The 12,015-nt window shown below is 42.4% G+C and overlaps 1 protein-coding gene across 1 annotated transcript; it reads left to right on the top strand.

Moving 5' to 3' along the window:
• Nucleotides 1–691: 691 nt before the first annotated feature.
• xrcc2 (X-ray repair complementing defective repair in Chinese hamster cells 2) lies at nucleotides 692–10,944 on the top strand. The gene is made up of 3 exons (XM_006634520.3): nucleotides 692–815; nucleotides 4,318–4,399; nucleotides 5,581–10,944. The coding sequence occupies exons 1-3, from the start codon at nucleotides 777–779 to the stop codon at nucleotides 6,315–6,317; spliced, it is 858 nt and encodes a 285-aa protein (XP_006634583.2). The 5' UTR covers nucleotides 692–776; the 3' UTR covers nucleotides 6,318–10,944.
• The last annotated feature ends 1,071 nt before the right edge of the window (nucleotides 10,945–12,015 follow it).

Below are 12,015 nucleotides of genomic sequence, written 5' to 3'. Positions count from 1 at the left end.
AGCTCGGAAGTGCATTTGTGGGTGGTGTTTGGAATTGCGTCGTGGTGTTTTGCTAATGGGTTTGTTTAGGTTATTGCAGATCCATCCACCGATTTTCAGTCCACTTTTGTCCCGATGAGGGTCGCGGCAGCCGCACGTCGAATAGGGAGAACCAGGCGGCACAAGTATCAGCTCCTTCCGGAGGATTTTTTCAGTGTCTCTAGATCAGCCAGCAGATATTGTATGATCCCTCCAGTGTGTCCTGATCGACCTACAGTAGAGGTCTTGACTAGTGGGACCACTGTGCTAAGTAGGGTACCGATACCCTGCAGATCAATATGGTCTGGAGATTCTGTTCCTTCTCTTGAATAAACCTCCATAATGACATGACTGGTTTGTGCATTCATGTTTTTCTTTTTTCTTTTTTTTCTGGGGGGGGGGGTCGGGGAGAGGTAGATTGAATAATTTAATGTGAGGAGCATCCCCCTCATCCAAAAACAAAAAAAAAACACAATAAAACAGAAAAAAACAACACATTCAGAACTCGAAAGCGTGCGTCGTGTGCAATAAACAATTAAGTCTATCTCAGTATTAGAGAGGTTTGTGCACAAAATTATGTCGGGTTTAACTACGCAGTTCGTGGCAAACATCGGTTGCTCATATCATCGAAGACATACGGTGCGCCGGGAGCTCTGGGAGCTGACAGGAAGAGGCGAAGGCGGGATATTTCACTCGCCTGAAAATGAAACTGAAGTGGCTTGAGAGGGCTTAGTTTTCCGCTGGTGGTTCAATGCATCATGACGCATGATGTTAGCTCGGCTGAGTCTGGTGCGCAGGTAGGGCGAGATGATGATTTTACACTGTAAAATCGAAGTGCTAACGCTAGCTGTAAAAATAAATTAAACCGGAACTTATTTAAAAATAAGGCTACACGTTTGTTGATCTGGGTATACTTGAGCGTTATGTTGTGCCTTTGGTGTGACTTTATAAGAATTTAAGAAGCATATTTGTTTATATCTGTGCTATATAATTTGAAGATACATCTCGACTCTCTGACCATGCCCTCAAGCAGATCAAGGGGCTGTACTGATTAGTGCACCTGGACTTTTTTCTCTATTCCTTCACGGAATGAAAATTACAGTTTTTGATTTTTTTTCCAGTTGGTATGAGACTGAATCCTCCGATTATTCCATTGGGAGAGTCTCCTCTTTTTGTTAAGGGGGCATATTTTCATAAAATTGTTACAAAAATGTTTGAAAGAATCTCGTACCCTGTACGGTGTTATTTCATTTTAATAGCTTAATGTTTTATCATTGTTAATATTCCTAACTGTGGTTACGATAACTACGGAAGAGCTTTTGATACAATTGCTGTTAGGCTTACGAAATTCTGTATCATTGGATATTTTGGGAAATGTTTGGGAAACATTTTGTTCATGTACAACAGCACCTCCTGTGTCCGCCACTTTACTTTGAGTTTACAATGTACTGACCTTGACAAAAACGAGTCCTAAAGTACTGTACCTTGCAGTACATGCCTATATTATACCTCAAATGGGAGAGAAAGTGTTCTGAATATTGCGTGAACCATGCAGAATTGTTAGTGGTCATCCCATGCTGCTGAATATCCAGGCCATACTTGCAGGCAGTTAGCCTTCTTGGTAAAAAACAAAGATTACAAATTAAAATTCGGCTTTGGACTGCCCCTGTGTTCATCCTGAGCCACATCTGTGAATGTAAATTGTGTATGTGCGTATCTTCTGTTCTTCTGACACTTTGTCTTAATGATGCATACAGTATTACAAAACACCATTTATTCATTACAATTAAAAAAATTAAAAAGGGGTGGCACAGCGATTAGCATTGGTGCCTCCCAGCGTTGGGGCCCTGGGTTCAATTCCTGAGGTGCTATGTTCTCCCTGTGTTCATGTGGCGAACATTAGTTTCTAGGGAACTTGACCGTGGTGAGAGTATTTACGTGCTGGGATCTACTGTACGTGTGCCCTGTGACTGGTGTCCCATCCAGAGTGACTCCTGCCTTGCACCCGTTGCTATCTGGGATATGCCCTGGCATCCCCTGATCCTGAATTGGATCAAGTGGATAGAATATGGATGGATGGAAAATCAGAAATATTTTTTTACAGCACTCTAGACTCACTACATGAAAGATTCGGTCTCGGGATGCCTCTACTTCAAAAGCCGCCCATCCTTTATCAGAAAGATTGTTATTTCTTATTCGGGGGGGTCACGGCACCCCAGAGCCCAGCCCAGAAACAGGCAGCAATGATTGGGATTGTATCCTGGACAGGATGTCAGTCAGTCACAGGGCAGAAACATGAAGAGTGACGATGTAGAGGCACCTAGTAACCTAGTTAATGTATTCTTGGAACATGGGTGGAAACCCCAGCCCCCTGATGAAACAGAATATATGTGGGAACATGCAAACTCCACACAGAAGACACTGTAGCCCACAGCAGTGCTCTCCTCCAAGAGACAGTCCTGTCCCGTTACAAAACCACGCGAGTGCAAAATTCTAAAACAAGCCTCAAAAAACAGCTGGACTGAAAGTGCGTCTTTAGGATCAGATTTGGCAACAGCTGGATTAAACTATAGACAAGGTTAAGCGAGCGATTTTATTGGTGAGCTGAAATCTACATCGCTGGAGAAGGGAGCAGTGATGAGTAGTGAAACCTGTCTCACAAGGGTTAATTGCTGGAGATCAGACTCTGAGGTACCGTACAGAACAATAGTGCAATCATCTGTAGGAGATCAATTAGACAGCTGCTGAAGCTTGAGTGCCACTTCGGCGGTTATTTCAGTGGGTTCCTCGCAGGCTGCAGCAGTAAACACGGAGCGGAGGAGTCCGAGCGAGTTCTGCACAACGAAACAAACAAAGAGGTGTTTCACACCGTTTGCCGCTGTGACTGTTCCATCAAGCCTGTTAAAAAAGATTCCCCCCCCTGTGAAAAGCACGATGGTACTGTATTTTTATGCATGACAGATGTGCACAGCTTAGAATAGCCCAATCCAAATTGTGTGTTGTGCGGTGTTTTGGCCTTTTGCGTTACTCTTTTGTCAATTTAGATTTCTTCATTTTTAAAAATGAAAGATTTGAATCTGTGCACTACAAAACAGTTAAGAAATGCCTTGAGCACGTCATGAAAGTCCAGTCTGTAAGTGGTAGTTGACGTGCTGACAGAATGACAGGACAGGTTTTTGCCAGTGCAAAATGTGTTCTGCCCTTTCAGTCCCCCAAGTAGCATCCAGTGGAAAGTATGTTTTGAGCGACAAAATAAGTAGGCTGTTTTATTTGTCCTGTCCTCACCAGCAGCTGCGTTCAGAAAATTGGAAGCAAATTTGGTGTCGGAGTGAAAATCACCCTGATTGTGATTGAAAGCCATTATTTTGAATTCGATAGCTTTTAGTAGCTACAGTAACAAGGTCATTTCCTCACATCTGCACTCTGCAGGGCCTAGACTTTAGGGTCCATGTTTTTAGCCACATGAGTGAAACAACTCATGTAATAAACATAGTATCAGTCATTTCCTAACTTGCTGTTCTGTATGTGTCCAGCACAGCACCCACTCACTGTTTCACTTTGTTGATAGTTTTCAAAGTGGCAGACCTAATTAAGACATGTGGATGTTTTAGAGCTATGGGCTGAAATAATAATAATAATTGCTTACACTTATATAGCGCTTTTCTGGACACTCCACTCAAAGCGCTTTACAGGTAATGGGGATCCCCTCCACCCCCACCAATGTGCAGCCCCACCTGGATGATGCGACGGCAGCCATAGTGCGCCAGAACGCTCCCCACATCAGATATCAGTGGGGAGGAGAGCAGAGCAATGAAGCCAATTCGTAGTGGGGGATTATTAGGAGGCCATGATTGGTAAGGGCCAATGGGAAACTTGGCCAGGACGCCGGGGTTACACCCCTATTCTTTTCGAGAAACGCCCAGGGATTTGTAATGACCACAGAGAGTCAGGACCTCGGTTTTACGTCTCATCCGAAGGACGGCGCCTGTTTACAGTATATTGTCCCCGTCACTATACTGGGGCATTAAGACCCACATGGACCGCAGGGTGAGCGCCCCCTGCTGGCCCCACTAGCACCTCTTCCGGCAGCAACCTTAGTTTTTCCCAGGAGGTCTCCCATCCAGGTACTGACCAGGCTCACACCTGCTGAGCTTCAGTGGGTTGCCAGTTGTTGAGTTGCAGGGTGATATGGCTGCTGGCCATATCAATGTCTCGCAGTGATGGTTTTCCTCGCCGTAGTCTTCACTAAGCCGAGGTGCACAGGCACATAGATGCTAACGTGCTGCGTTTTCTCCCCAGCTGTTTGCTCGGCTCGAAGGAAGGAGTTCACTGAAGAACATCGAGCCTCGGATTTTTCCTGAAGAAGGAGCTCCTGTCCCAGGTAAACTAGTCACAGGATACTGTATCTTGACACCAGCTTGGATTTTAGAGAAAACCTCCTGGCCATTTTATTCTTTGAATGGTTTGTTTGCTTCCGAGTTTTCCTCAGGTATCTGTTGTATCCTGGATACAGAGCACTTTTAGGATTTTTTAAAAATCTGTCTTGTCTTTAACACGCAGGTTGAGTCCTGACATAAAATAATGGGAGTCGGTGTCATGTGAAATTGTTGTAAACATCTTGTGTTTACTGCTCATAAACTAATGGTCATAGTCCGGAAGGTTGAAAAGAAACTGTAGTCTATTCTGTAAGGTTCTGAGAGATGCAGATACAGACAAACCTCTGTTTAACTGAGTGCAAGAGACTTTGATGTAGTTTGCTTATTTTATAAGCTTCGATCATTTATTTTTTCTTGTTTGTAATTCTGTTCTCCAAATTTGTTTTTAGTGTTTAGTCATAAAGGACAAAAAAACAAATTTCTTTTCATATTTAACCTGCATTTGAACACGGTGTACTGGCTTTTAATCTTAAAATCTTAAAATCTTAAAATTTTAATTTAAAATGCAACTGAAACAATGGGCGGTAAGTAAAGGTATTTTGCAAATGTTTTCTCACTCTTTTTTTGTAAATATTGTTTATACATGGATGTAGAATTGCAGGTTTATTTTTTCTGTCTTTTGTACTCATTCATTTTTGGATTTGCCTGGGTGAGGTATTGTAGGCCGACTCCTCCCACCTACCTACCTTCAAACCAATCATATTTTAACAAGTTCCAGGCAGCACAGCCCCACACTGGAGGCTTAGTGCTGATTGGAGGAGAGGCACGTCCGTCACTGACAGTATCGTAGACCTGTGAGCACCCAGGAAGCTGTTTATCAAAACTAGTGTTTTTCATGTTTGTTGAGACCCGAGAGAGCAGAGAGCTCTAATCAACTGTTTCCTCCTTAATCTTGGCGGTACTTAACCAATTGTACGCTGTTACCTGGAGAAAAATTTAAACGAAGTGGCTGTTTACGCACGCTTGACGTCTTTCTCATTTATGAAACGAGTACTTTGGAAAATTGAGATTGGAAGAGAGTAGATAACTGACTCACAAACCAGGCTCTTTCTCCATCCAGGCTTTGAATTGAGTATCGTCCCAATTAAGGTAATGGCCGCATTCAGACAGAGTGTCTCTTTGACAGGGGACGTGGTCGAGTTCTATGGCACAGAAGGAACGGGAAAGACCGAAACGATATACCATTTGGTGGCCCGCTGCATTCTTCCAGCTGAAAACGGGGGGCTTGAGGTAGAGGTGATGTTCGTGGACACCGATTATCACTTCGACATGCTGCGCTTGGTGAGTATTTTGGAGCACCGGCTGCCCCAGAGCCCAGAGGAGACCATCCGGATGTGCCTGCGCCGACTGTTTGTGGTTCACTGCACTAGCACCGTCCACCTGCTCCTGACGCTGCACTACGTGGAGAACATGTTTTGCAGCCGTCCTGCCCTCTGCCTGCTCGTAATTGACAGCATCTCTGCTTTCTATTGGATAGACAGGAGCAACGGGGGCGAAAGCGTCACCCAGCAGGAGTCCAATCTTGGGAAGTGCAGCGCTTTTTTGGAGAAGCTTCTTAGAGATTACCGCATCGTCTTGTTTGCCTCCACCCAGGCTATCATGAGAAGCTATTCTGGCGAGCCCTCCAGGGCAGCGGGGGCCTCCTCGTCTTGGAGGCGCTGTCCTGCGGCGGAGGGGGATTATAGCAAACCCTACCTTTGTAAGGCTTGGCAGCGGCTCGTCACGCACCAGCTGGCGTTTTCCAAAACGGACGCCCGGAGGGACTCGCGGGCGGTTTTCTCCATCGCTTCCTCCAGCGCAGGGACCAAAAGCACAAGCAGGTGCTTTTTCTGTGTCACAGAAGGGGGCGTCCAGTTTTTCTGATTTCACGCCTTCTCTCCCGTTTTTTCCTGGCGGTGGAGGGTGGGGGTATGGGGGTTTGGGTACCGAATTGATGTCATAACGTTGAAAGGAAGTTCCTGTGGGATGTTGCCCTCTTTGTTTCGGTTTGTGACTGTCGAGGCCTTTTCACTGTACCTCAAAAAGCGGGATGAAGAGAGAACACTGTGAAGGGGTTTTATAGAGACTTTTTTATAAAATCCTTACCCATAGGGCATTCGTATGCTTCCAAAGTACTGCTTGAAAGTTCACTGGCTGCAGAACATATAGCTCACATAGAAAAACAACACAATGAATGCTAAAATATATTTTTTTCAGATCGTTTCTCAGTGTGTTCTGTGAACTGATAAAATTAAAGCTGATGACGTTTTCAGAGCATCAGAACAAAAAACCCTTTTGGAAAATGCACTTTTCTGTATTGCCTTTTGCAGGTTCAGTTTTCCGCCTTGGTGATTTATTGTCCCCAGCTCTTGCTGTGCAGGGTGAGCTAGCTAGGCGCTGGCAGCTGGTGTCGTCATCGTCGCCACGGAATCGGATCACCTGGACGGTCTGAGCATCAGAAGTCGGTTTACACCCGTTCCATCTGCTCCTCAGAATAAATATTCGGACCCGATCGAATTCGGGGCTCTGACATTGAGTTTGGACACATAGCACCTATCGAGCGTCGTCTCTGCGTTTCGTTCCGATGTTTAGCCTTGTTTGTGTTCTGACTCCTCTGTCTCAGCCCTGGGCTCCGTTAACGGTGCGTCTCTCGGCCTCGAGCCTGGCGTTGGCCTTGGAGCGTCACTTGATCACAACTCCCTGATTCGGCCTCGCGTTTCGCTACTGTGTCACCCCAGTTCAGAGAGAAGGAGGCATTTCTTTTTTTTTTTGTATAGCTGCTTTAAAAATGCCAAATAAAAAATCAATTAGTGAATCTTGAAAAAAATTCACTACATAAACCATCATTCCCAGGAGTTTTTAACCCTTTGGGGCCATCTATCCAAACTCATCAAACACTGTATTAAAATCTCCGGCCAAAATTAGTTTGGCTTCAGAGAATCTATTTAAAATCTGTTTTATATTATCTTTTAATTCCTGAAATAGAAGTCTTATTTTGTGTTTTATTATTGGTGGTATATACATTAACAATTATAAATAGTTTTTTTCTTAATGCCAACTGTTAAAATTATCCATCTCCCAGAATGATGCATACTACCGTGAAGAATTTTCCCATTAAAGTTCCCCTTCAACACGGCAACACCGGCTGAGTGGTTAGTACCGTTGGAAAGCCAAAATCATCTCTCCACTGATTCCTCCAAAAGTGAAAATGCACGCATTTCCTGTATGAAATAAAAATCAGCATTCATGTTTTTACAAAACAAAAAAATCACTTTTCTTTTTCCAACATTTCGAATACCTCTGGCATTTATAGAAAAAAATAGAAAAAGACATCCACAAAAGCTGATAACTAAATTATTGTAAGTTTTTCAAGAACCAGAACTATAACAATCCTTAAAACATGACTACAAAACTCCAAGCCAACAGTAAGTTAACACTAGTATATACTGCTGCTATAAAAAATATAATCAAACATGACATTCATTAGCTGAGCAGTCACTGGGAGTGAATCTCCTTCCCGTCTACAAAAGCCTTCGCTCCTATAAAGTAGGCTCTCCTCCCCTCTCTTCTGGCAGCTTCAGCCTGGGGCCACAGCTGGTTCCTGGTGCTCCTGTCCACTGTGGACAGGTCCCCTGCACATCTCAGCATATTAGCCATTCAAAAATACATTCCCTCTCGCTGCTCGCCATAGCATGTCCCTCGCCGTCCTCCTTGTAAACTGGATCATGATTGCTCTAGGGCGCACTTGCTCACACACGTTGGCTCTCGCGAAAACAGTGTCAATGGCCGATACCACGGCCTCCTGGTCCGGCAGGATACTTTTACAGATACTCTTCGCAGTAGCAACGGTGTCCTCACCCCGTTCCTCCTTAACTCCAAATAATTTTAAATTCCACCATCGACGGTATCTTTCCACTTCATTCACTTTCCATTCGAGGTCTTTAATCTGCTTTTCTTGTTTCGTATTTACTTGTTTAAGAACTTTCACTTCGTTCATTAAAGTCCTCAACCTCTTTCTACACACAGTCCATGGACTTTTTAAAACCTTCAGTTCCAGCGGCATTAGCTCTAATCATTTCCCTCAGCTCAGCCATGTTCTTTGCCATCATGTTGAAGATGTTGGTCTGGAGCTCCTCCGGCGTCGGCTCGCTCTTCCGTCTCTTGGCCGCCGGGAGTTTCGCGGGTGTCCCGGGCAGGGACTCCGGCTCTCCCTCCGGAAGTGGAGTCTCACTCTGGCTGCGAACACTCACATCTCCGGAAGATTTTCCACATCGCCTCTGGTTGCTTCACTTTTCTCTGTAGTTGCCATCGATTTTCTTGTAGTGCTATATACTGTATATAAAAGCACTCTCTTTTCTTTTCCCAGGGTTACTCATATCGAGATTCTTCAACTTAAAAAAAAAACGTATTAGCTTTTTTTAAAATATTATTACCAAAATCTAAACAAGTTCTTATGTTGCTGTAGTCAAAAAAAGTAACATTCGGGTCATGGAAAAACTCCCGTTTCCTCCTCAGCCTCTAAAGTTTACCTCCCGATTGAACGCCCCCCAAAATCGTAAATTCTGTGAAAGTACTGTTAAGTCGCCGGTTTTTTTTACGCAAAGCGTTGGTCTCGCCACAGGCTTCCCTTTGATAAACTGTGTTATTGCACATGTTCCCCTAAAAGGCACAGTGATCTTTCTTGAATATTGACCATACGAAAGCCTGACCGAAGCTGAAAAAAATCTGTGACGTACCATGGCATTCCTGAAGAGAACAATATTTACACTAGCGTCTTGGTACATTCGCACTCTAGGAAATTACTCCCAAATCCAGCCCTCCCAAAGCTTGGTGTTTTTCCACAGACGCTTGTTTATATCCTCCTGATCAGTTCTGTGAAAGTGTTAGTCAAGTGGCATGTACAGTACCTGCTGAAATACTCATATGGATCTACTCTAGAACAAGTAATGGCGCCACTCGATTTTGCCTGTGCTGGTACTGTCAGAATAGGCGTGTTCCCCGAATTCCAAACATGCTGCTGGGTTTCCTAAGACCTCATCATTCTTCATGTGGTTCCTCTCTCCCCGTATCTTCCTGACACTGAACAGCCTCCATCTCTGTCTCAACCTCTTTTTATCCACGGAATTCCATCCCTATCCACTCCCGAAATCAGTACACAAATTGTATATATATTATGTTTTATCTGTTAACTAAAAATGAACTATGACTTCTGATCATATCAAAACTGTACTAAGCACTGTACAAGCAGTGATGCTGTGAAAAATCTCTTTCTCATTCTAATGACTAAAATAATTATTCGATTTTAAGTAAGAATTTTGAATTTCACTGTATACAGTATAATGCCTTCACTAGTAGGATTCATGAAAGGAGAAAAATAACAATATTAATAATAAAAATCTAAAATAACTTTCACATTTATTAGTATTTTACTTTGACTCTGTCTACAACCCCCCACTTACCAACTGCCTCATATCTGGTAGTATCTTCAGTCTCCTCCCTGTTCAAAGATTCAAGCTTTGACACATTTCCAGCAGTCAGAGGTTCCAGGCGGTCAAAAGCTGTGTACCTTTGTATGTGACATTTTTTGTAAATTGTAACTTTTCATAATTAATTATGAAATTGGTAACATGTTTTAGGAGTGTTAACGGATACATCCAAGTTACGGTTGTACCACCTCTCTTGAGACCCACAGTCCATTGTAGTGGACAACATTTAGAAAAAAAAAATCCTTTTTACAATTTTAGTTTAAAATTGTAACCCGGATTGTAACCCGGATAGACAAATGTAAGTATTACATATTGTGTTTATTGCATTATGTTATGGTTTAACTTAATAAATACATATGAAAGTAAAACTAAAATAAACCAAGGAACTAAAATGTCCCTTACTTAGGCACAAGGAGCACTGACCTGCCGTGCTGATGGTGAAGGTGATATATTATTTTCAAAACTTGACAGTTATGTCTTTACTTGATTCTGATTGGTATGTTAGATCACTGTATCCACCAATTAGAAGTCAGTGATGCAGTGAGCTGTGAAATGAGAGAACAAAACTACTCTAACATGTGATGTCCATCATAATGGTTGCCAGGTGTGAATGGGTTTTAAGCCATTCAGTTCCTAACTAGTTCCTAAACTTCACTTTTGCTTGCACAGTCTTTCTTTAACAGTTTGTAATGTACAGGGTTTTGGGATCCACTGCCTCTTGTGCAAATAGCTTCTGGTTGTCTTTGCCTTTTCCTATTTTTTGTCAACAATATTACACGGATACCGACAATCCTGTACAACCAAACAACATATTCAGTGCCTGTGCAACATATTATACTCTTAATGGATGACTTTTTGTAGATTGTTCATTCTGTTTTCCATTATTCTCTCTTAGTAATAACAAAACTTACAGGTATTCAGATTACAAATGTATATAAGAGATGTTCCAAGGGAGCTGTAGTACAGTATATGCATGATGTCCATATTGTATATATAGCTTGGGTTATTAAAGGTATATTTTGTTATTCTGTGTCACTCTTTCTGTTGCAGTGTTTCAGATGTGTCTTAGCTCTATTTGACTTTGTTTCAGGTTTTACTTGCCAATTCTGCATCATCTGTACTCTTTAATACAGATTTCTGGATTTATGAGTATATGGAATGCATGACCAGACAGGGTCATTTATCACAGACAGTTGAGTCTGAAATGAACAAGCCTTTGGGGATTCTAATCTCCCAAGACTGTCTCGGCTAACTGTGGCCTAAACTGACCCCTTATTTGCCCTAGGGGTTCTCCAGTGTGAATATACTGTGAATCAGAAATCTTTATTTTTCTGGCTGCAGTAAATATTTTGAGTGCTAATAGAAAATACATGACAGGATTGTATGTAATGCTATCCTCCCACAGGTAGAATTCGATCTCTAAGAATAGAGCTGAGCAGTAGGTCTAAGACAGAATGCGGAGCTGAACGTATGAGTGAGGTGGGGATTTTCATTGATCTGAAGACTGAAAGGAAACTGTATCAAGATCTGTAATCATGATTTCTTCCAATTTATGCATAAAAAAATCGGTGCATCCCCTTTGTGATAACACATTTCCATCTATCAGAATTAAGACGGTGTTTAAAGAGCAATTTAACGTGTCAGATTTAGGTTTACTATACAGTATATATTAAGCATCAAAATAAAATGAACACTGTGTATAATTAAAAATGAAGCATATTGATTTTGGACATTGATGAAATATTCTAATGTCATTTTGATTAATTGGTTAATTTGATTAATCATTCATGACTGATTCACTTGAGAGACTTTGTTGCATAAGCACTAAATCACCTCATTAGTGACAGAGTTGATTGGGCACAGGTGATTTCACCTACTAAATGTCAAGCCTGTATAAATAATGAAAAACACAGAAACTTACTTAATAAGACGTATACCTAGACATATGTCTAGATATAGCCTTTTTGCCATTGGTATATTGGAGGCTCTGACTGTCTGGGCTGTTCACCATCAGCAGTTTCTAACCTAGCAAGACATTACAGCCAAACACAGTCTGTTACTGACAGGCCACGATGTGGAACACTACTAGTCAGGGC

Source organism: Lepisosteus oculatus, chromosome 6 (genome assembly GCF_040954835.1).
Source record: "Lepisosteus oculatus isolate fLepOcu1 chromosome 6, fLepOcu1.hap2, whole genome shotgun sequence".
Taxonomy (NCBI): domain Eukaryota; kingdom Metazoa; phylum Chordata; class Actinopteri; order Semionotiformes; family Lepisosteidae; genus Lepisosteus; species Lepisosteus oculatus.
This window is presented reverse-complemented; position numbering and strand designations above follow the sequence as displayed.